This window comes from Pezoporus flaviventris, unplaced genomic scaffold (genome assembly GCF_033815535.1).
Source record: "Pezoporus flaviventris isolate CSIRO_AGI_PZ_B2104156 unplaced genomic scaffold, CSIRO_AGI_Pfla_v1 ptg000213l, whole genome shotgun sequence".
NCBI lineage: Eukaryota > Metazoa > Chordata > Aves > Psittaciformes > Psittacidae > Pezoporus > Pezoporus flaviventris.
The window spans coordinates 2,591,078-2,615,801 of NW_026892761.1; the positions used below are offsets into that span (position 1 = coordinate 2,591,078).

The window sequence follows — 24,724 nt, forward strand, 5'->3', positions numbered from 1 at the left end:
TTAAAGACAAGCACTACACAGAGTAGCAGTACATTTTTCATAATCTTGTGATCATTAAACAGTGAGTATATAGAAACAGCTCTATAGGGAAAGAAATTCTCCAGGATGCAATCTGAAATAATTCTGTTTAGTTTCTATGAGGAGGTGTCCTTAAATCAAGGATAAGACATTTCCTGCCTGTGCTGGTTCTGTTCAAGAGAGTGAATTAAAGAAGTTACTGACTGCAGTTATCCAGCTCTCATTCTACTCAAGGTAACAGCCAAGTAAACCAAGTTGTAACTACTGCTTCTAGTCCTTTCTAGGTCTGGTAAATACACTTTCACAAGGCCATACAATTACACAACAGTTAGGATCACTTTAAACTAATGACTCCAAAGGAATTCCTCTGCAGTGAAGTCACTGCACATGTGATTAAGTGGTAGATGCAAACAAACCCAGTTTTTTAAGTATGAGCCCTGAAAAAAATCCCTTTACCACTCAACTCAATAGGTCAACTCACCCAAAGGAAGCACTAACTATGTACTGGCTATAGAGCTAAGTACTATAAGCACACAGACCCAAAATATCACACAGGCAAACATACATCTACACAAACAATATGTACACACTCTTAAGATGTTTTTCAAGGCTGGTACACCACATAATTAATAGGTAACTACCTATAACTAACTCTACAGAATAGGCACACTGTAAAAATCTATATAGCAACTACTCTGCAGTAATCACAGTCAGAGCTATTAAGCGGCTCTCAGGCCAGTAGCATCTCTGAAGTACTATTTCTCTTAGTTAAGTACTACAGTACATCTAGGGAAGGGGAAAAAAGCTCCCACAGCATTTTAGGTTGCAAGGCCTGAAGCCAGGGTTACCAAATCCACCCTCTACAGGTACTACTACATGGTTAGCAAGATGTTAAAAAGTGAGCTTGTTCAACCACATGCCTCTCACACTAAAAGGCAGCAAGGAAAGGTTCATTAGCAACTAGAATTTCCTTCTATCATCAGAGCCACAGTAATAGGAATAGAAGACTCTAAAAGTTTCAGAAACCATGCTTTAATACACTAGTTACTCAAGAGCTACGGCAGTGGCACAGAAACATACAGAAAAGAAAGTCTCTGATACACAGCAGAATTTGCAAGCTAAGCAAGCTTAGGAACATGCAATATTTCAGCCTGCACTGCAGATTTTGCTCTCAGAACACAGAAGCAGAGAGACTTCATCAGGTACAGCTTCAGATCATTAGTGCTGCTCTCACAGGCCCTAATAAAACCAAAGCTGTTAAACTGTAACAACTACTGCTTTCCACCTCAGCAACTGAGTTCTTAGTCCCCTACCACTTATTAAATGGACATCAGAGCAAGCTTCACAGCAAAAACACAACGGAAGAAGTCTTCCAACTTAAAAGCTTAACACCTGAACCAAGTGTTCTTAAAGTAAGAAATGCAGCACAAGGGAAGGATATCTTTATGAAAAAACACATGATAGTTTGCTTGCAATGAAAGTATTCACATGCTCTATAGAACATGCATTAACTTGGCTAACAGAGCTCTCCAAACCAAACTAATAGTTTAAGCAGATACACTGCTTCTAGAAGCCAATATTCTTCTATAATCCATTACTCACACCTACATAGGAATACATCATCAAAGCACCACAAGAGCTAATACCAACAAACCCCTAAGATTAAGGCAATGAAAAAAAAATGCTAAAAATATTTACCTGAAATATGCAAAAAATAAAGGCACAAAATGCTTCCAAGTAGCAAATCGCTTCCAAGCGGCAAACTGCTTCCAAGCTCTCCTCTCAACCAAAAGGCACTATTCCTCAAAGAAGCAGAACCTCCTCTAGAACACAAAGGAACCCAACTGACCCAGAGGCTATTTCTAGTGCTTCGTTTTCCCCAATTGGTTGGGGCTGTGCTGAAATTGTCCGTTGGCTGAGGAGCCCAGATGTCATCATTAGCAGTGGGGGTCACCAGGAAGTATCTTGGATCAATTCTGTTGCCTTCCTTTTGGGAAGAGGTGCTCTTTTGCAGCTTCATAACTTGAAATCATTCTATTCCTTTGTCTCCCTGGGGTCCCAATTTGGAATGAAGGATTTCAAGGTTAGATCTGAAAGTTGTAATTGCTTAAAAGTATGTTTTCCTTTACCACTTCTCTGCCTGAGAAGATTCATGCATCTTCTACATGCTTGACAAAAAACAAGTTTGCTTTGCTACTGTAAGAACACAGGTGGTTTGTGTTTGCAAGAAGTGATAAATAAGGGCTTTTCTTTAAAGCAAGAAGCTCCAGGGCTGGTTTCTCACAGACAAACCTGTATCAACGTTTTAATTAAAAACAAATACTGAAACTTGTTTAATTAACTCTGTTTTAACAGAAATCCCTGAGCAGCAGAGGGCAGTGCTCATATACAGAACTTGGTCTTGTAACAAATGAGTGTGGTTCTTTATTGCCTGTAATGAGTTTTTATATTTAATTGTCCATTATCTCCTGCTCCACAGATCCTGTGCTTTATAATGTTATATTGTTTTTTTCAGGAATGGATCTGAAAAATACAAGATACAGAGTTAAAATCTCTCTTATAGAGGCTGTTTGGGGTCTCTGCTGAGGGGTTCTTGTGAATCACCTCTTAGTAGATAAGAGTGATTGATAGTTCTGATCTTATGAAGCATTTTACAAGCAATACTGCTTATAACCATTTGGGAATCAGGAAGCATCAACCAGGAGCTCAGGACTGATGAGTAATGATGATCAACAGCACCATCATGATGCTCCTGCATGAGAAATGTAGTAACTTTGACATTGCTGAGCTCCTTTCAGTCATAACTAGAAACTAACACTAAATAGTGAGTTGAAACTCTAAGGAGAAAGGAATGTAAATGTTATTAATCAATGTTTGCTAATATCAGCATGATTCGGAAGGAAAGTGATCAATATATACAAGGAGTACAGCTGGGGGCAGCATTATAAAGAGCTTTAAAGGGTTGAAGTAACTGAAGTCCCTGGAAAAGCTCCAGCAGAGTTCAGCATCTCTAAGCTTGAGGCTCTACACAGCTGTAAGGGGATGAAGCTGCCGTGTGGTTTAGCTCAAGGAACACTATTATGCTTTCATCAATAAACTAAGAGTAAATAAAAAATTCCTGAGGAAAGGGGCTTTTATAACGGGGGGGGGGGGGGGGGGGGATAAAAAAAAGGTGTCAGTTGGCATTATCGAAGAAGCGAAGAGGCTAGAAATGCAAATAAAGATGCCATAGCTTGCCACTGCTGCAACTGATGTGTAAGGGGATTGGATATCAAGGACACTTATGGCATTATTCCTGTTCCTACTTGCTCAGAACCACTGTCAGGACAAGGATCTGTCTTTGAGAATAAAACATTCAGGCCTGATGACAGAATTGCTCTCAGACTGCAACAGAGCAGACAAAATCATTACATCTGTAGCCACAGAAGTAGGTGACTGCTGCTGTTTCTCCATCTAAGGCCTTGCTTTTCCTCTTCTGGCTGCCTGTTCCTTGTCTGTTGTCCTTCATCTTCCTTCACGCTGACTGGCAGCAGCACAACGCCTGCACTCTGCAGCCTTGCTAAGAGCTGCTGGCACTGTCCTCTTCAACAATAAAACCTGTAAGAGTGCCTCCGTGAGAGCTGCCTTCAGTGCAGCCCTGAGGGAGCAGAGCACATCGCTCTCCACTGACACAAAACTCCAGGGCACCCATAAACTCATCCCTGTGGGCAGTGATCCAACCCAGTGAATAATGATGACACACTAAAAAGTGACTGGTCACACCAGAGATGAACACAGAGTCATTCCCTTAGGGCAAGGAAGCCTCATTTTGCTTTTTCATCCTGCTCAAGGTTTTTTTACTGCAAGGGATACTGCTGTACATCTAAACGGCTCTTCCCTACCTATCAACATTTTACTCCTTGTGCTTTGCTCAGTGGATTTGTCAATAACAGTGACAAATTTAACATATTAATAATGATTTATTGCTCCAACCATTGGCAATCATTAAATCAGGAAGCCTGAAAAATGTTGCTATGAAGTAAATACACATACTATTCATATATACTGCCAGAACTGATGCACAGGTGAGTAACAGATCTATGTTTTGTAAGGTGATGTCCTAAGGATTCAAATCTTTCAATCTCCTCCCCTAATTTTTTCTTCTGACCTCCATTACCACAGCATTTGGTTTATGTATTGTGATAGGAATAGCATTTGGTTGCCTTGTGGTGGTTTATGTATTGTAATAGGAACAGCTAAATGTAGCTGGCAACATGATTCATGAAAGCGCTTAAAATCAAATACTATTAATATACCAGCCCACAGGAGCAGAACACAGCACACATCAAAAGAAATATCTGCAAAGCATAGCAGATATGCAAAAAATCAATAGAAGAACCACCCTTAAAATCCTGCTGTGATTTGAGAAAAAGCAAAGTAACATTCTGGTTCTTTGGAAGGAGGAAAATGAAAGTGTTTCTGCCACAAGGCATTACTGTGCTTTAGATTGTTCATGACTTCACAATTTCAGTGTCCAGCTTATTATACAAAATCTTTCTGCTACAGAAGGTAGAGTGGGTTGAAAAGTGGTCAATACTTTTTTAAAATGCAACTGTTTGTAGTAAACAAGTTTCATTTTATTGGCTTTATTTCATATGGCTTTTGGAGCTGAAAAATCTGAGAGTTTCTTATTCAAGGGTCATTTTTTCTCTTTGTTTTTTTACCCCTTCTTGCCCTTGCCAGTGAACATCATGGGGAAAAGACTAACAGATGTTCCACCATTCAGCCATTAATTACCTTTAAAGAAGGATTTGTCAGGCATTGTTATGACTCTAGTGGAGCTCATCCCACTTTTTAATTGCTAGAAAATCAGCCATCAAGAAACATGGAACATCTGATTTTTCCAACAAAATTCTGCTACAGTTTGAAATGTGTTTCATTGCAGAGGGATGTGCCTGGCTGCCTGAGTATTGCTTGGACAAAAGGCAAAGATCTGTTCTTGAGCTACTCACGTTAGAAATCATGTGTTTTCTCCATGCAAATTGACTCAGAATAGGTTTAGTTTGTCTCTGTATCAATAATCAACAGTCAGATTGACAGATGAGGAAGAAAGACAACAGTGAAGGACACTGCAAAGCGCTGAAGTGAAAAATGGGTGACTGTATTCTAATGAGTAGCAAAGACAGACTTACAAAGACCTTACAACTTAATGGAAACTACATGATAGCAGCAAGAAAGAGTTGCCAATGATGAAGATCAAGAAGGAGACATGGGAGAGTCCTTGTGATCAGTCGTTGCTCTGCTGAGGTCCTTGTTACAGCTTTTCAATGAAGTTGTCTTGCAAAGCACAGCAGGCACAGTGATGGTATCAGCTGGTATCTGTGCACAAGCCATGCTCTCTGCATATGATTTCACTTCTTATGTTTTCACAATGTGTCAGTGATATGAAAAAAAGGAGAGAAGAAGAGACACTATGTGTGTCTGCTTTTGTTTTTCACCCTGAAATGATGGAAATCAATGTTGGCTCCTTGCTTTGGTTACATTCCACGGAGGTGTGAGGTGCAGCAGGGAGATGGTTCCAGCATGGCAATGTTTGATTTTACTCCCTTGCTCATAACAGAGGGCTGCATAAAATCCCTGTAAAATCTAAATTAAAACCCAAAACAAAGAGTATTCTGTAATTTACACATGAAATCTATCCTCCTGAAATTTCAGAGTGCGTTAGCAAAGGAAGAAAAAGATGCCCATAACTTTTTCTTATACTAGATCATACCACCTTATTTCTCTCAACAAAGCCAAAACCAAACAAAAACCTGTGTTATCCCCTAGGTTACAGAGTCACACTCCAAGAGTATCTTCAGTTGATATAATTCTGAATATTGCCTTATCTATATGTCATCTTACTGGGTTTGTGTCTAAAAGATTGTGCTCTTGTCAGTGGACAGACATGATCATTTTTCAAGTTACCAGGAAGAAGCAGTAACTCACGTTGTCCTAATGCAAAACATATTCCCCAAACCATAGCCTTAGGCATACATATATTTATGTGCCTGACACGCTCTGTCTTTGACTCTAAAATAATGGGTACAGCCTAATAGCTGTACCCTACACCTTAGGATGCTGAAGCAAATCCAGTTCTAGCATTCTGCCCACATACACTCATGGCTTGGATGATTCATAGTCACATAGTTTCTATATCAAGACTAGTGAACATACACAATCACATGGACTTCAGAGCAGTGCCCATCACCCAAGAACCCAGGACAAGCCTTTCCCTTCCAGACAGATCTGCCACTCCTTAGGCATGTTGCTCAGCTTTTAGCTTTTTTCTCTCATTTGTTTTGGAAGCACTGCTCTATGTCAGCCTTTAAGCTCATTCAGGGACTCTCAAGAGGACACATCTGCTTTGTCCATAGCTATAGCGTACGGCAAACAGAATTAAGATAACACAAACCAATTATTACTTGCTACCTAAGCCACACAGAGCATCCCAGGTGCTGAGGATTAATGCATTCTTCTTTCTTCCTTCTCTCTGGATGACTGAGCAGGAAAAGGACAAAAGTAAACAATCCATTTCACATATTTTATTAGAATAGTAAATACAAACTCAAACCAACAAGCTCCAAACACGTGAACACAGGGAAGACTCTGCTTTTAACTGCATCTAAAGGACAGGATGATTGCATTGTTTAGTACCTTTTGTGAGGATGAGAATTTGCCACTTTTACCCCCCAAATTAAGCACTGAGATGTTCTGAGTAAGATTTTGTAACTTCTGGAACTACTGTCTGGTATGGCAGAGTCTTAACTACTTTGGTCAGGACTCTAATTACTTGTGAATGCAATAATGAGACTGGATACAAGCAGCACACAAGTTGGTACTAAACCTAGTTTGGGTCTCAACTTATTACCTCAGGTAACCACACAATATATTATACACATGTTGAAAGCCTGATTTTGATTCATCTTTCTCTCAAATATGTTTGTATATTGCTCATTCCTAGGAACTGGAACTAGTGCATGTTTGTGTCAAGAAACTAAACCAAGAGGTATGTTCAAAGACAAAAGGACTTACCAAACTAAATCTCTGCAGGTATTTTGATACCTTCAAGAAACATTCAGGTTTCCAGCCAGTTTAAGGACAATTATTTCCATTCTCCAAGCAGATGTCAGACACCTATGTAACATGTTAAAAGATAATCTCAGTGCTATACTATTGATGCAAATGATGTTGCAAATCCTTTTACTGCATCAGTTTCCAAAGGAGTCAAAAGAAATTATGTTCTACAAATTGCACTGAGCTGCTGTGATCCAGTACCAGTGTTGTGCAGAAGTACCGCAGTGGTATTTTCTTGAGTTGTGGTATAAGAGGCTCCCAGTGCACCAAACTGTCATTGAGCAGGGAACTAGCACGTACTGTGCTTGTAAGTCAGCAGGACAGCGAGGCCTCTGGGTGTTACCATAATACAAGCAAAACAACCTTGACTTCTGTTTCAACACCAAACATTTCCTTAGGCACAAGTTCTTCCCTGGGAGGGTGCTGAGGCGCTGGCACAGGGTGCCCAGAGAAGCTGTGGCTGCCCCATCCCTGGCAGTGTTCAAGGCCAGGTTGGACACAGGGGCTTGGAGCAAGCTGCTCTACTGGAAAGTGTCCCTGCCCGTGGCAGGGGTTGGAGCTGAATGGGCTTTAAGGTCCCTTCAATGCAAACCAGGCTGGGATCCTATGATTCTATGAAAAAAAATCCCTAACAAGCCACTGTGTACAGGGGCAGAAATACAACCAGTAATGAGGCAGAACTCGAAGGCTAGAAATGAAAGGGAATTGCTTTCATTTAATCTGATCTCTCCTTAAGGCCGCCCTCTCCAAGTGTTACAGACTGAATTTGGGCGTTAAGCAGCCCTGCACGGTTACACCTCGGGCATCCACCGCTGGTTCATTTCCTCCCTCCCTCCCTCAGAGGGGCACACATGAAACCGACCAGACTCCCCGAAACTTACAAGGCTACTTCATGGCCCTGCCGAAATCAACACGAGCTCTGCTAACGGGTCCAAGATAACACTTAAACACCGGCTATACGGAGGGTAAAAGGCGTTAGCCTCACAAAGCGCCGCCAGCACCCAGGCTGCTTGAGACCCTCTGCCAGAGGATCCCAGCCGCAGCCACCGCGGGCCTAGGGCCCCCCATCCGCGCCGCCTTCGGGCTGTGAGGGGAAGACCGGCCTCCCTCACCGCCTGCGGCCATGGGCGAGCCCTCACGGCGAGCTCCCGGGCTGAGGAACCCGACCCAGCCCCTCAAGGGCCGAACGAAGTGCCATGACAGCCAAAGGGCCCGCCCGGCCCCTCAGCCCGCCGCTCGCTCGCGCATGCGCCCGGCCGTGCTTTCCCGGCGCGCCCCGCGCGCTCTCGGCGCTGACGTCACCGCAGCCCGGCGCCCGCCGCCATTGGACTTGGAGGCTCCGGCTCTCGCTGCGGCCTCGAAGGCGGCGGCGGCGGGGGGCAAGGCCCCGGGTGGCGCGGCCCCGGGGGCATGTGAAGAGACGGGGCCCGGCTGGGTGTAGGCGAGAGGAGGCGCGGTGACCGGCGCCATCCCCCGGGCACGCTGAGGAGGCGCCGAGCGGCGGCAAGCGAGCCCGCGGCCCCTTTCCCTTCCCCCTCGGCCCCTTCCCCTCCTCGGCCGCCGCCTCAGGGGTGAGGCACCGCGGCCCCTCCGCCAGGCCCCGGAGCTCCGCGCCGAGCGGCCCTGCCTTCACCCCCGTCGCCCTCCGGCCCTGTGTGCTGAACCACGGCGGCCCTGTACATGAATTATGTCTGCCACAAGCGTTGACCCTCAGGTAAGTGGCGAGGCGCGGCGCGGGGCCTGCCGCCTCCCCGCCCGGCGGCGGGGGCTTTCCCGTGCAGGCCGGTGCCTGCGTATGGTCCGGGCGAGGCTTTTCTTCTGCCTCTCGGCTTCGCTGGACCTGAAGCTTCCTCTTAAAAGTTCCTCCACGGGCGCAGCGCGTTCCCACAGCCTTTAGGGAGCCGTGGCCATTTGTAAGTGCGGAAAGATGCGTGGAACACACTCCCGTTTAAACAAGTCCTGATTTGCTGTGAGCCGTTTTTATGAGCGTCCGACCTCAAAAGCTCTGTGTTTGGTGGTGGTGATACAAGCGTTTTTCTGAAATAAACTTTTATTTGTCTTCTTTTTTTTCTTTTCTCCAATCATGTGCCATGGCTTCCCAGAGACCGAAAGGACAGGATAATAAAGGTGAGGATCCCGCTGAGATGTGGTCGTTCCAGTTGTTACTGTAATAGATGAATTATGCAGGTGCCTGTAGGTGAGCAGTAAGGTCCATATGGATAACATCTGGAACAAGGAAAGCTGTGCTTTGTTTCAAAACCAACATGAACTGTTACTCATACAAGCTTGATTGCCTCCTACTTGCTGCTCCTGAGCTAACAGTGGGAAGGACTTTGTGTTGGTGCTAAACATCATAATGCTGCTTATTTCCTTAAAATAAAACAGATTTCTCCATAGACTCACAAGGACATGCATATTAAATACATAGTTTTACATACTTTTGCATAGTTTCTTCCTGCTGTATGAATACAGTTGTATTACTGGTGTGCTGTTCACTGATAGATGTGCTAGTCATATATAAGAGTAAAAACTTAATAATTTAGGAAATCTAAAGTAATTAATTTTGATAAGATAATAAGCTTATAACAATAAATGCTTCATTTTAAATTAAATTTAATAACAGGTCATCTAAGAGACCTGTTGTCTAAAAGACACACAGGTTAACCTGTGTTAACCCAAGTGTTAGCTGTTGCTAATGGGTATGTGACTTTCTAGACTTAGCAACTAACAGTATTCAACTCCTAAATGCTTTTTAACATGCCTTAACCTGCATTAAAAATCCATCTGCCACCAGTTACAGAAAGTTTGACCCTATTGCCTGTGTTTGTAAATACTCTTTGACCTCTGCTTACCCTGACAAACTTTGTAGCAATATTATGGTCAATTCCCAGACTTGTTTCTTGTCAGTTCCCAAGCTGCAGTGTCCTGTTTAGTTCAGCTGCTCTGTGAAATAGGTAAATAAAGCAACTGTCATATAATGTGTTTGACCTGATTTTCTTAAGTAAAGCAAGCAAAAGAAATGAAGTGATGCAACAACAGTTTTGTGTATCAGCAATGGCTTTGCATGCTACTCATGCTGAAGTAGACGGGTATCTCTGTTCTGCACATGAGAAAGCAGAGATACAGATTTTCCTGAAGATGTCAGGGTGCTGAGGCACTTAACCATTATTTCATAATTAAATGTAACCTCACCTCATCTTATTTTACCCAACTTCACTTAAGCAGTGACTGACACATGCTGGTAGAGCTGTGAATTATTTGCTGACAGTTCCAGTTGTGGACCGTAACAATAGATGTTATTTCCCAATAATCTTCACAAGATTCTTGTCAATAATGATTTCTTTTGTTCAGAGTCAGTTCACACGAGTTGTCTATTCACTTCTGACTGCAGAATTTTATTTAGTTCTAAATTTACTCAAATTTGTAAGCAATAATATAAAGAGCAACTGTTTGAAGGGGAAATGTCATTCTTTGGTCTTTTTATGAGCCTTCATGCTGTGAAGAAGAAATATGGCTTTTCATAAAATAACACAGGGTGGAACTCTTTACTGCAATGCTATAAACAGTGTTATAACATGTTGTAACCTTTTTCTTCTAGTACAAAATGGTTCGTTACATCAGAAGGATACAGTTCATGACAACGATTTTGAACCTTACCTTTCTGGGCAGTCAAATCAGGTTAGTGTATTTTTAACTCCGTTCTTTTTTTTTTTTTTCTTAGGCATGCTGCTGGCACTCAATTCATGGGATTGTGTGGAGGGAGCAAATTCCTTAAATAGAAATGGAAAAAGAAATGACAAGCATGTTGTGTTACTTGGTAATAAAACTAGCATTTGTGCTCACAAAGCTAATAGTACTTGGCATATCCAGATGGCCGCAAGTGAAAATGGAAGTTAATGCTCCAAGTAGTGTCTGTTAATTGTTGGTTATTGATACAGTTGGACTGTGACAGACTATTTGATCTTACATTCATTTGATAGATGAATTGCATGTGGGAGTCTGAAGGTTCTGCTTTTGGGCTCTCCTGATTTGTATAAGTCTAGAAATCAGTGCAGTTGCAGTTTGTGTTCTAGGGAGGTTGTAGAGTGGTCCCAGTTGCTTTTTACACTTCAGCAAATGTTGTTACTTCATGTCCTCTTAAGAATTAAAGATGTGTTATTTTAAGAGTAAGGTATTGTGTAGTAAACTCAGTATAATCCAACTCATTATCATGTACATTAAATCAACAACCATGACTTAAATAGCATTGTAATGGAAAATATCTTCCAACTGAAACAATTTTTGACTTAACATTCACATCTTTAAAGTGAACAAAATGTAAAGAAGCTGGAGATGCAAAAAGCTTTCTTTTACGTATATGAAATACCATTTCAGAGAGAGACCTACCAGAAGTGCCTTTTCTTGGCACGAAGTCAAAGTATTATGCTTTGAAAGGGACACTTATAATTCAGCCTGATGCTGAGAGATGCCAGTATTAATATTGGTGGCATCACTGAACCTGCTTGCAAAAGAAAATTATATGGTAAAAGAGTCATGTGGTGTGCTGTTCTGTTTCATTGGTGGAAACTGATTTAATCCTGAAGATAAACACCAGAGCAAACAGGATCAGTTGGTGTTCTGTGGACTGATTATCTTCAAGGTGTGCTAAACATTTCTGTTAGGGCAATTGGATAGATGGAGCTGGGTGACAAGTTTGTCTTGGATCATAGCAGGGTACAGACTTTAGCGCAATATCTTACTTGGGCTTGTTTCCATGGTGTAAGCAATGTAAACACAGCACTGTGGAAGCTGGGACACATGCGTGTGACAGCATGATCTGTCCTCTATGCTGGATGGGTTCTGGCTCCCAAGCTGAGCTTCATAGTCATCTGCAGCATAAAGTGATCTCCAGACGCAGTTAAAATGAATGGGAAGCATTCCCTCTTCTCTGGAATTAATGTGCTGTAGCAGGTTTAAAAGCATGATATTTATGGGGAAAAAAAAGAGTGTAAAGTTTTCTACTGCAAAACTACTTTTGAAAGAAATTGATGTTTCCACCTTTCTGTAATTGAAATTCTACTTCATCACATGTGAATTGTTTTTAATTACTTAAAACCAAGATACGTTTTCCTGAAGTGAAACGTACTGAACCTCAAACGTCATATAGGAAAAATGTAGAACCATCAATTACAGTTTAATTCTAGGAAATCTGTCTTGTCAACAAGCCCAATTACTAGATTTAAATGGAAAAATTGCTCTGACTCTAAGAAATTCTGTAATTCTAATGAAGTTTTCTTACATGAAAGTGTAGCTCCACTGACCGCTGCATTTGTGTTGCAGTCAGGCACTGGCATAGAAACAATATCATAGAACACATGCTACAAGAAACAATTGTGTAGGTTGTCTTCCAAGTGGAAAGTGACAGTTGCATTAATTGGGACTGTGAGATTTTGTACTGAAGACAGCCATGGTTCTGAACAAAGCCTGATCTAGTTACTCAGTCATTTATTCAGCCCTTTAAAACGACTAGAAAATTGAAGTGACTTACAAAAAAAGATCGGAAAGCAGCTGGTTATTAAAAGAAAGTACATAAGAAATTAAAAAGGTCCGTAAGAACGTGTTTGACATCAAAGATCAAATGTAAGCTGGTAATCTTGTGTTAATTTCAATTTTTAGAAATAAAGGTTAGTCTCTAGAATGAGTATTGAACTTGTTATATAATGCAATAAAATGTAATATTCCTCTATCTTTCTGTTGGAAACTGCTCCTCAATAGTGATGATGCCTTTTCTTTCCCTAAAAGCTCTAGTATTTAAGGAGCAGTAGTTAATACAGATCTAAAAGCAATTTTAAGTGTGGAGGGAACAGAGTGGAGTATTTGTATACAAAGTTCTACTCAAAACAGGACAGGCATCCTGCATGTAACATCATCCAGAACCCAAAGGTTGCTGATAAGGAACAGGGAATTACTAGTGAGTAGCATACTTTGGGAGAAAGGAGGATTCCCTTCCTGGTAACAGAATGGTTGGGGTGGCTTGTTGTGTTGTCTCCCTTTAATTAAGCAACGGCAGAAAAGCAGAAGGGTGCAGGAAGGTCAAGGATAAGTTTGTTGAAGGAAATGTTCTGCTGTTGCAGTGAAGGAGTTTTGTCGGGTTTCTTTTTACACACTCTGGCATAAAGCCAGTCAGAAGAGATGGACTGTTCTGTAAGGATGTCTGCTGCGACTTTCCTTTAATCCTGTTAGAATCCTTGTGGAAACTTTACAGGCTGTGTGACAGGAGGTGACAGTCTCAGGAATCATGTAGAATTCTTTGCAGAAATACTGCAGGAGAAAACACCTGCCTTCTTGAAGCTTGTTCTTTTGGGTCTTAAATCTATAGAATATATGAGCATAAAATCCCCAAAACTACTTATGTCTCCTATCACCTGTATTTCTTTTTACATCTTTCTGATATTAATCAAGACATAACATGTAACAATCTCTAAAGTCTTTCAGGGAAGTGTTTTCCTATGCTAAATATGGATTATTTAACTTGGGACTGCCAGAAAATTGAATGTGTTTCAAAGGATCTTCTCATAGAAAGGTGGATTTTATACCTCTTGTTAAGGATAGAATTTGCACGTAAATAAAGGCACGTGAACAGTGGCAGAGATTGTTTCTTTGAATCAATAACTGGATTCGGGCTGTTTAAATCTCAGGGTTTTGCGGTGCTGTCTGTGGTGGAGGCAGTTGATGGTGTCATTCTGGATATGGAAAGTAAAGATCTTGATCTGGTCTGGCTTTAGGGTGTCACGGAAGGGAGTCTGAGAAATGAGCAGTGGAAATGACTCAGTTGGGTATTGTGCTGGTCTGCAGCAAGGAGGGGTTTTTACTTCATTTTTTTGAAGGAGTTGAGAAATAATCTGGGTTGGTTTTTTTTTTTTTTGGAAAAAAAATCAACGTTCCAATGCAGTTTTCCTGATTTGGCGGTGATACCCCCCCCCCCCCCCCAGTGTTTGAAGTTTTGCAGCTTGAAAGAAATCTTAGTTCCTCCTCTTCAAATAATCCTTTCTCCATGAGTAAGGAAAGGGTAGCTGCTGTTTGACTCACAGGGGTTGTTGACCTTCCCTCCTCCTCACTGGTAATTACAGTTAGAGTGTCAGTTTGGAAGGTCTCCAATATATATGTGCTTCAGGTTTATTTAAAGAGGAACAAACCCCATTTTAGGATATTCTGTATTTGTTCTTTTGCATAGTTGAATATAAAAAACATATGGAATGCTTCAAAAATCAGGTGTCAGCAGAAGATGCAGAGAGGAAAGAAAAGCTGCTCAGCTTGGTGTAAGAAACAGTTGAAAGGGAGGAAATGCTGGAATTGCAGAGGGGGATTTGCTGGTTTATAACTGCTCAAGTCTCTTATTTCATAGGGTGGAAAAGATGGGCTCTTTGAAAGGACAGTCAGGAACAGTTTTGCATGTTTATAACTTTACTGCTGAGGGAGGAAGAGACTTTTGCAAAAGGCTGAATGGGGCCTTCCTCGAACAGTTTGGGTGGCATAGAGCACATGCTGTAATTCACATGTATTTGTTTCTAGTCACCTTAAGTTTAGTCTGTAGTTGTTTGGTCTGCTTAGTGTGTGATCTCACTGTGATCCTGTCTCTGTCAGAAGTAGCCTTTGCATGGTTTACTTAAGGAATGTTTCACTTGCTGGGATCTGTTGCCCCCTAAAAATAATCCCATAATGTGGCCTGTAATAATATTTTCTGTTACATGCGTTGTCATATTAAAGTAATTTAGTCTAGAGCTTCTTCCATGTGGCAGTATAGGAATGCTGGGTATCCTTAGCTCTTTGAAACACCAAATACAGTGTTATAGAAGTTTCTTGAAATATTTTGGAGTATTGGTAGATTTAACAATTCTAGAAGCAGCCACTAAACAACCTTAGTAATGTCACAAAGTTTACATGGTGCTAGACTCTCAAGCACTAACCTCATTGGGGTGTGTTATAAATGCCCAGATACTGCAGCTTTCCTGGAGTGTGAGCTAAGATCTGTAATTAGAAAATAAATTACCTCAACTCTATTTTCTGTTTGGTGATGAAGAGTGTTGTGGCTGTTTATAAATAAAGGGGGGTTATATCTGAAGTTACCTTTGTTTTTTTTTCTTTAACAGAACAGTAGCTATCCATCAATGACTGATCCTTATCTGTCCAGTTATTATCCACCATCTATTGGGTTCCCCTATTCTCTCAGTGAAGCACCATGGTCTACAGGAGGAGACCCTCCTATCCCATATCTCACCACCTATGGACAGCTCAGTAATGGAGATCATCATTTTATGCATGATGCTGTTTTTGGACAGCCTGGGGGTCTGGGAAACAATATCTATCAGCACCGGTTTAACTTCTTCCCTGAAAATCCTGCCTTCTCAGCTTGGGGAACAAGCGGATCTCAAGGACAGCAGACTCAAAGCTCAGCCTATGGGAGCAGTTACAGCTACCCACCTAGTTCACTGGGTGGTACCATTGTGGATGGGCAAACAGGATTTCATAATGACACGTTAAATAAAGCTCCTGGAATGAACAGTATTGAACAGGGAATGGTTGGACTTAAGATTGGTGGCGACGTTACAACTTCAGCAGTGAAAACAGTAGGTTCTGTTGTCAACAGTGCCGGGATGACTGGTGCCCTCTCTGGTAACGGTGGATCTAATGTAAACTTGCCAGTATCTAAACCAACCTCTTGGGCTGCTATTGCCAGCAAGCCTGCAAAACCACAGCCTAAAATGAAAACAAAAACTGGACCTGTAATCGGAGGAGCGTTGCCTCCTCCACCTATAAAGCATAATATGGACATAGGTACTTGGGACAATAAGGGTCCTGTGGCAAAAGTTCCTGCCCCCCAACAGATACCTTCTCCTCAGTCTGTTCCACAGCCGCAGCAACCGATTGTTCAGCCTGTTCCAACTCAGCCTCCTCCATTGACTCAGCCACAGTATCAGACCCCTCAGCAGCCACCCCAGAATCGCTGGGTAGCTCCTCGCAACAGGAATGCAGCTTTTGGCCAAAGTGGAGGAACTGGTAATGACAGCAGCTCAGCTGGGAGCACCCAGCCTAACCCTGTTCCAAGTGGTGAGTCCCATCCTGTGCTTGAAAAACTGAAAGCTGCTCACAGCTATAACCCTAAAGATTTTGAATGGAACCTTAAAAATGGACGTGTGTTCATAATAAAGAGCTATTCAGAGGATGATATTCATCGTTCCATTAAGTATTCTATTTGGTGTAGTACGGAACATGGCAACAAACGCCTGGACAGTGCTTTTCGGTCCATGAATAGCAAGGGTCCAGTCTACTTGCTGTTCAGTGTCAATGGCAGTGGACACTTCTGTGGAGTAGCAGAGATGAAATCACCTGTGGACTATGGCACCAGTGCAGGTGTCTGGTCTCAGGACAAGTGGAAGGGGAAATTTGATGTCAAGTGGATCTTTGTGAAGGATGTGCCCAACAACCAGCTCCGACACATCAGGCTGGAGAACAATGACAACAAACCTGTTACAAACTCCCGTGACACACAGGAGGTGCCCTTAGAAAAAGCAAAACAAGTGCTTAAAATTATTGCTACTTACAAGCACACGACCTCCATCTTTGATGACTTTTCTCATTATGAGAAGCGCCAGGAAGAGGAGGAGGTGGTGCGGAAGGTAAACTTCTTAAAAAGTTTCTTTTATACACAGATATGGGGCAAATGAAATGTGAAGGCTGTTATGGTGGCAAAAATGTAAGTAGGAATTCAGACTGCTTTTAATACATCTCAGCTCGATGGCTTTATGTGCGTTTAACACCACAAGAAACAAACTGATGCTTATTTGTCTGTAACAGTTTCGTAGTGAAGGAGTTTCAAAGCAGTAATGCAGTTAAGGGCTGTTAACATCTGGGTTTTTGGGGTTGAATTTATTTTTTTATCTTGAAATGGTTAATAAACTAGGAAATAGTTTGTTTCACAACTGGATCCTGCCAGATTGTCATTTAGTTTTTTGTCTTAAATATGAAGTGTTTTCACAGTGTTTTGACTGGAACTAGGCTGTCAGAATTGATACCTGTATTGGTTATTTGCAATTTGCTTCAGTGATTTGATGATTTACGATACCTTTAAGAGCAAGAAACCTGATCTGTTCAGTTGATCTCTCTGAAAAAAAAGGAGTTGCATAAAACTGCAGTAGTGCTAGACAGATTGTGTTTCTGCTTTTGAACTAATGTATATTATTATTTGGGTAAATAAACGTTTTCATTTCCCAGGTCCAGTATGTCTGCTAATTCTTGAAGTTTAGACTGAAGACGCAGTAAGAGAAATTTGGGTAGTAACTGGGAAACTGTAGTAAAAACTTCATATATACTTTCATGGCTCTTAAATCTGCCATCTGTCCCTATCCATCCCGTGACCTCAGTTTCAAGAATGCCTTTCTCTAATTAGGCAGTCTAGAAGTAATGGAGTGACAAAATAATAGGTGTTGGGATGTGTAGCTACTAGCTAAGTAACACTTTGAGTTGCTTTATTTGACAGGCTAATTTAGTGCAGTTCACAGTGCTTAAGCAAAGACTTAATGCATGTTGCTGGAGCTGAAATTGAAGTTGCCATTTGGAAGGTTTTATTGCCATTTAGAAGTGCAGATAAATTGCTTTAAAGTGTCTATGTAGAACATACCCTTAAATTACGAGAGACGAGGAGATCAGTGTCTTAGGTACATTTTAGCTCAGTTCTCCCAGCTCTAAGATTTGCTGTGCATAGAGTACCTCATCAGGGCAGGAGAGATTCAGATTTGTAGCTTTTCTTGAGTACTCCCTGTGGGCTTCCACCAGCTAAAACCTAAAAGCCTTTGCTTCTGTACTTCATTCCTTCAGTAGACAATGTGTAATGCAACCTGTATGAGAGAGGTGTTCCCTTCTGCAGGTGAGAATCTCAAGCCAAGGCCTGGGTTCCTTTGTCGAATGGTTACAGTGTGTGTGGTGTGGTTGTTTTGGGTTTTTTAATGCTGAGTCTCCCTGTGATTTGCTGCCAAGTCTGGAGGGGAGAGTAATGTGCATGTTTAAGGAGTGAGAGTACTGAGAAGGTGAGAGCAGATCTAGTCTTGAACAGTTAACCCCAAATTGCCTTTGTAGTAGCTCTGGGCTGATGTTCAGCTATTGGGCTGGTCCTGTTTTGAGTTGTTCCAACATACACAACGATTTCCCACTTTCAGTTCAAATGCTGATGCAATGCTCTTAGCCAGCTCACTCCTTTATCACAGGAGCAGCTTTTCAAAATGCATTTTTTCTGCCTTGTTAAAACTGAGGCTCTACCGTGTGTGACTTGTTCAGAAAATCAACTGTGAATAATATAACATTTCTTAGATCCCTCCCAACAGCTTAGAAAATAGAGCAATATGCTGGTGATTGAAGTACACTGAGGAGGGTCATAGTGCCAGAGAGGTGAAGCAGCTCAACACTGAGGGAATGTAAAATAAGATGCTGGTTGACAGGTTGCAGTCTATGAAACTATTGTCTGGAGAGATAATATTTTCTGCTTCATCAACTAAATGAGTTTTAGAGTCCAGCTGATGACTAAAAGAGGTTTTCTACAGGATATTCACATGCTTAAATTCCTTCTTGGTGAGAAGTTTGTGCTGTGAAGTTGAAACCTTCCTCTTATGCAAAGTGCGCCTTGCTATGACAATAACTTTAAGGTATTTTATGACCTAAGTGACATTTTCAGATGGTTAACTCTAGAGATGCCATCTGAACTGGGCTTTAAGTTGCTGTGGTCTTTTATTAATTATGCTCTGGTTAGCTGTAAAGTTACTTGTTGAAATTTTGTTCTTCCCTTTCACCACTTGTGATTACAAAGGGCCAGAATTCTTCAAAACCTGCCCATGGAGAGCTTGAATGCTTTGATTTTATTTATACACACTCAGTAGGAAGAATAACTTTATGTAATCTGTACAGTGTGAGCCAACAACTGGTCAGTTCTCCTCTTGAAATGGTTATTTGTTGCTAACCAGTGTTTCCTTAACTAATGTGAGCAGAGTGAACTCCAGTGAGTGCCCTCTGAGTTCACTCATCTGGGAACCTCTGTTAACACCAGGTCGTGAAATGAGGATTTGGCAGGAATAACGCTGGAGGAAATTCATTCAAGTGCCAAAGATTCATCAGTGTTAAGAGCATTGTGGGAAGATTTGGTCGTGTTGGGATGTTAAATCCAGCTTTTGATTCGATGTCTTAATAAACTATTTGAGCCCACTCTGGTGACCCAGAACCTGGGAAGAGAGTGATAGAAGGATATTGTGTCTGGAGTGAAATAGCAAATAGTGGCATGAAATCTCTGCTGACCCTCCTCAGGCAGTTTCCAGGGCCACTGCAGCGTCCACAAAGTGAGCAACCTCTGTGATAAAAGCTCGTGCTCTTCAAACATAAAACAGGTTGCAAGGTGTGTGAGAAAGCTTTAAAAAGAAAACACAGTACAGTGTGTCGTTGATTCCACACATTCCCTAGAGGCATGCTTGGAAAAGAAATTTGTTGCAGGTTTTGGTGGCTTTAGTTGTGTCTCCTGTGGTGGGACAGATGGGCTGATGGACTGTCCACAGCTCATCTGCATAGGTCTGTATTTAACTGGTCACAGCTACAGGACTGGGCTGCTGCTGCCACCTCTGGTCTGTGGCAAGGCACCTGCTGTTCCAAGTTCTACACGTGGTGTACTATTGGAAGAGCTGCACGATCTTATCTTGGAAAGCTCTTGACTCACCACGTTTGGCATTTTTCCTTTTGGGTGATTAAATATTGTAAAGTGTTAGCTAGTGTGTGTTGGCACTTAGAAATACTCATTTTCTTCTGGTATTGAGTTTTCAGTGTGCTTTCTGTGAACACGTTCACTGCTGCAGAACTTGTAAGGGTAGAGTATGTCCTTCATCCAAAACTGGAGTTAAAAACCATTTCTGTCTTCAGGTTAATAGTAATTGTGTTTCCTGATATAAATAAACCACTTTTGTGTCAGAAGATGAATGCTTTCATCCCACTGACCTTAACAAATAAAGTTTAGTAGGAAGGTTAACCACTACCTCAGACTGAGGTGAAGGGCAGGGGAGTTTGACAGGGATGAGTGTCTCCAAAATGGAAGCTGCTGCAGGCTGTGTAAAAACCCATTTTTCCTGTGTGTGAAGACTACACACACTAATGTCATGAAGGAGAAGTGTGCAGCACTGAGATGCCAGAATTCCCCTGGAGAAGAGAAACTGTGAAGGCTCAGGATGGATCTGCAGAACCAAAATGAACATGGCTTTGCTAGTTGCTTATAAAACTGTTGTTGCTTGCAGTAGTGCTAAATAGCAGTAAGGGAGAGAATGAGAGTTGCAGCTTCTGAAAAGCAGCTGTGCTCAAGAGCACGAGGAGTTGTTGCATCAGTTTCCTCCCTGTCAGTTTATATGTGTTCAGACACTTTAAAAGGAAGACTCGGATTAGCCCCTTGAGAGTGAAACAGGGAGCAAGGCAGGAGGAACTGCTCGGTAACCGGCTCAGTAAATAGCAGTTTTTACTGAGTTACAAAGCCTGAGCTGAGTCTCTGAATGCCATGAACATACCTTCTAGGTACCAGGTAGAATTCTCAGTGCCAGTCTGTCTGCTGGGTATGTGGGACTAGTCCAGAAGAGTGGAAAACTTGGATTTTTTTTTAAAGAAAGTAGAATTCTGCAAATGACTACACAGAAATGTTAATGGAGGTGGCAGTTGGAAAGAATGGGCTGATGGGCAGTGAAGCAGAGGAACGTTTGCCACCTTAGAAATGGAAGTAGGATGGAGCAAGTACTTTGTTAGCCTGAAAATGGGGTTGGTACAAGGCAGCCATAAGCTCTTTTTCACTAAGAACATACACCTCCTACTATGTTCTGATACTCTGTCACTAAGATAGGACTCTTACTGGCAGCTCATCATAAGTCAGTAGTTATAGGAGGAATGTAGATTTTCAAAGCAAATTATAGCACTTTACATGGTCTATTTGTTGATTTGGTGAAACAACCATTTCATTCTATCTTAAATCAAGGATTAAGAATTTATGCTAGGCTTTGGTGACTTAATATTTCAGTTTTCATAATAAAATTACTATTATTCTGCTGGAGGCAGAAATCAGTATATTCTATTATTAACCATTCTGATGTTACGGTGTGGCCAGCTGAAGCGGCAAACACAGCCTCTTACCTGTATCATGTTTGGTATATTTGCAGCTAAGCTTTCCACTGCCACAGAAACAATTTGGAAATGAATCTTATACAGAAAGATTCCAAGTAAAACCTGAAGGTGGTAGTTTAGGAGTCAACTGTGGTTTATGCCTTGGCTGTTCCACAATTTTCTTCCTTGAAATAGGATTTGGTGCCATGCTGGTGCATTCCAGTGCAGTGTACAGAGTGGCTTTCGCACTATACAGTGTGTTCGGAGCACCATTGGGATGATGTGGAAAGCAGTGAGGCTGAACCCTTTCTAATCAGTCTGCCTGGTGTCTTAGCTAGAAAACACACTGGCTAAAGACAGGGCAGCGTAATTTACTGAGCTTGTCTTGGTGCCTTCTGCTATTTATGGGGCTCCTGACACAGTTATCGTGTCCCTCCTGTTTTGGTAATGTGTTGCTCAACCCATCAGTGTAAGCCCTGTGCAGGGGCTGCTACAACTGAGCAGGGGCATGGCTGCTTGCTGCTGGTAGCACAGCTCGCTCAGGTGAAGACTTACCACAGGGAGGGGAGCCCTGCCTGTATCCCTGAGGTGAGGTTCATCTGTCTTCAGGTTTTGCGGTTAGCAGGACCTTTGAGAGACTTCCAAGAGCTTCCTGCCTTCCATACTGGAATGCTTTTAGGGTTCAGTTTAGCTGTGCTGGTTTTTGTCAGCCCACGAAAAAGCACATCACTTTTCTTCACATCCACCTGATGCACTTTTGTTTTTTTCCCTTGTCTTAAGTGTTCTGCAGAGCCTCTCAGAATAGGTAGGGAGAATTAGGAACAGAATTTCTAGAGAGCTCAAATCTCTGCTATTATTGGATGGGACTAAACTCCAATGTCATACGGGTGCTTCAAAATCACAGCAGTTCTGTGGAGTTCACCAGTCTACCATCTCCTTTCTGCTGGTGCATTGCTTGTAAACTGCTGCTGCAGTAATTAGTCCAAAAAGTAGAAAATTGCAGTTCCCGTTCCATTTAGGAGTGCTGCTGTTCCACGCCTTTCGTACTGTGACCTTCATGTGCTGTCAGTTTGAAGTGTCTATGCAGGTATTCCTTCAGCTGTTCTGCTTGAAGCTGCACTTAATATTAAAGTTATCAAGTCCCAGGGTGTGTCAGGTATATGCAATGTATTTCTAAAACATAGCAGCAATGATTTAAAGTGTATAATTATATATATTATAATTATCTGAGATCATGTTAGTGCTGTTACACTAAGAGCTTTTTCCTTGCTCATTTGACTCAAATCTTAACTTCTAACTTTTCTTCTCTTTGCAGGAACGTCAGAATCGAAACAAACAATAAGAATAAACACATACAATTTGCTATATATACTAGAACTTGAGACTAAATTCAACTATGAGAAACAAAATTAAGTCTACTGGTGCTGTATCCTGGCATCAGGACAACTAAAGCTTTCAGCTCCAATATATCTTCTCGTGCAGGGGAAATTAAGTTGTCGCATCTTTAAGTACATTGTAGTTTATTTTTGCCCAAGTGGATCTGCATTAATTTGTATCTTTTTTTTTCTATGTAAAATTCTGTAGAAATCATGAATAAAAGTGTGTCTGTTTTTATTTTTTTAAGTTGGTAAAAACAGTTGTATGAACCTAATGTGGACCTAAACATGAGCATACTCAAGTGTCAATGCTTCCCAAAGACTTCATTTTGGCACAAATTATGTTCCTAGCCAGATATAGAGATTATGGAGAATACATGACAAATCTGCCTTTATCCTCCTCCTCCCAAACCCTCTTTTTCTTCATGGCAGAAGAAACCATGCATTGATTTTTGTCATTGAAAAGGAAACTTTTTAGGATACTGCACTCCTGAACTGTGACCTGAAAGGCCGCCCTTTCAGCTCACTCTGTGCAGCAGCTCTGCCTCTTTCTTTACCTGTACAATTACACTTGGACAAATGGCTATTGCACCACGTTGGTTTTTTTTTCTTGTCTAGTAGCAAATTCAAATTGTCAGTGAAATTGTTTCTCTGGAAAAGATTTGCCTTCCCCGTTCTGTTAACCAGTGCTTCAGTGTGCATTCGTTCTACCGTATCCTGCCGAGGGGGAGCGCGGCGCTTTCTCTCCGCCATCCTTCTGCTTTACGGTTTTTGTAGCTTAATGAGATAATAATGTGATGCTCTCAACATTGCAGGGGGTTTGGACAATGTGTTGAAACCTGTTTCAGCTTTCAGGTGTTCTTAGTTAATTGCAGATCATTTTTAATCCTTCCCTTCATTATTCCCTCCCACCCTCCCCAAATCCTAACGCCATTTAAAGGGGTTTTTTTATACCAATAATGCTGAGCTTTAACGTAGGAACTAATAGTACGGATACTATGATGGATTATGCCTCAGATGTTTAAAATTGACAGTGTGTATGTCTAATTTTTTTTTTATTTTTTATTTTTTTTCTGTTGGATGAGTAAAAAAACCTGTTTTAAGAAACTGAATTTGCTGTCATGTTTTTGTGGAGTGAGGGGACCGTCGGAGAACCTGTCACCAACTGGAGTTCCAGTTAAGCATGGAAATGGTGCTCATGTCCGCTGCTCTAGCACACTGAATCTGCACGTGTTTATTGTAGAGGATCTTTTACTATATTAGAAAGCAAGTATCTTCTGAATACTATTTACTCCAAAAGGACCTCCAATTTAAATGAAAGTTTAATCTGTATCATTTAGACTTGTATTTAGAACGTATAACTCTGTCTCTGGACTGTTACTGCCTATAAGGGGTAATGGACAGCATCAGATTAACTTTTTCCTCTAGGAGAATACAAGCCTTAATAAACAATACATATTTAGCAAGTTTGATGTCATTTTCATTTTTTCCCCTACTTTCACATGTCTCCTTGTGTTATAATTGCCCTTTATGGCGACTCCTGAATTAAGCTTAATTTGAGAGGTGTTCTGATTGAATAACTGAGGTGTTTGCTGTCAGAGCACGTGGTGACTGCGGGAGGGTTTCACTGGATGCTGCAGAGGATGTTTAAGCTGCTCTGAATGTTGAACGTGTGTGCAGTGCCCATCACTTGTGTTCTCGTTTCTCTTTGTATGGTAGAGGAGCTGAAAGAGTTGGAAGTTGTGCTGTAGCCCTCAGGAGGAGGTAGCACAGACAGGGGTCACCGGGCTGAGAAAAGAACTTCCCAAATAGAAGTAAAGCTTTGAATTGTTCTTTTTTTATGGGGCTTGGCTGCATTTCCCAGCTATAACTTTAGTAATTTGACTTTTTTAACTGACTTTTTGAAGCAATGGCATAAACACGCTATAAACCATCTAATAAAAGGACCTGCTGTTGGTTTCAGTTGGCATGTTGGGAAACTTAACAACTGATGATTCCACAGCCAAACCATTCAGCTCCATCTGGATGCTGAAGAGAAAAGATAGTTATACAAATCTTATTTCTTACTTCTTTAATTTCCTTCCAGATCT

The 24,724-nt window shown here is 41.6% G+C and overlaps 2 protein-coding genes and 1 long non-coding RNA gene across 6 annotated transcripts in view; 1 reads left to right on the forward strand and 2 right to left on the reverse strand.

Annotated features, from left to right (window-relative positions):
* The window catches only part of ARFGAP1 (ADP ribosylation factor GTPase activating protein 1), a 282,114-nt gene that overhangs the window by 85,713 nt on the left and 171,677 nt on the right, over positions 1-24,724 (reverse strand). The window lies entirely within an intron of this gene.
* Positions 4,687-8,061, reverse strand: LOC133262487 (uncharacterized). The gene is made up of 3 exons (XR_009741325.1): positions 7,995-8,061; positions 7,102-7,173; positions 4,687-5,414 (listed from the first exon to the last, which is right to left on the reverse strand). It is a non-coding gene; the product is annotated as an uncharacterized LOC133262487 (long non-coding RNA).
* Positions 8,390-24,100, forward strand: YTHDF1 (YTH N6-methyladenosine RNA binding protein F1). Of its 4 annotated transcripts, XM_061441696.1 has the most exons (5): positions 8,390-8,827; positions 9,216-9,240; positions 10,712-10,791; positions 15,243-16,769; positions 22,574-24,100. In XM_061441696.1, the coding sequence occupies exons 1-5, from the start codon at positions 8,801-8,803 to the stop codon at positions 22,598-22,600; spliced, it is 1,686 nt and encodes a 561-aa protein (XP_061297680.1). In that variant the 5' UTR covers positions 8,390-8,800; the 3' UTR covers positions 22,601-24,100. The 4 variants fall into 4 exon arrangements, with proteins under 4 accessions (XP_061297680.1, XP_061297679.1, XP_061297681.1 ...); XM_061441695.1 differs by lacking the exon at positions 22,574-24,100 and having other exon boundaries at positions 15,243-16,935; XM_061441697.1 differs by lacking the exons at positions 9,216-9,240; positions 22,574-24,100 and having other exon boundaries at positions 15,243-16,935.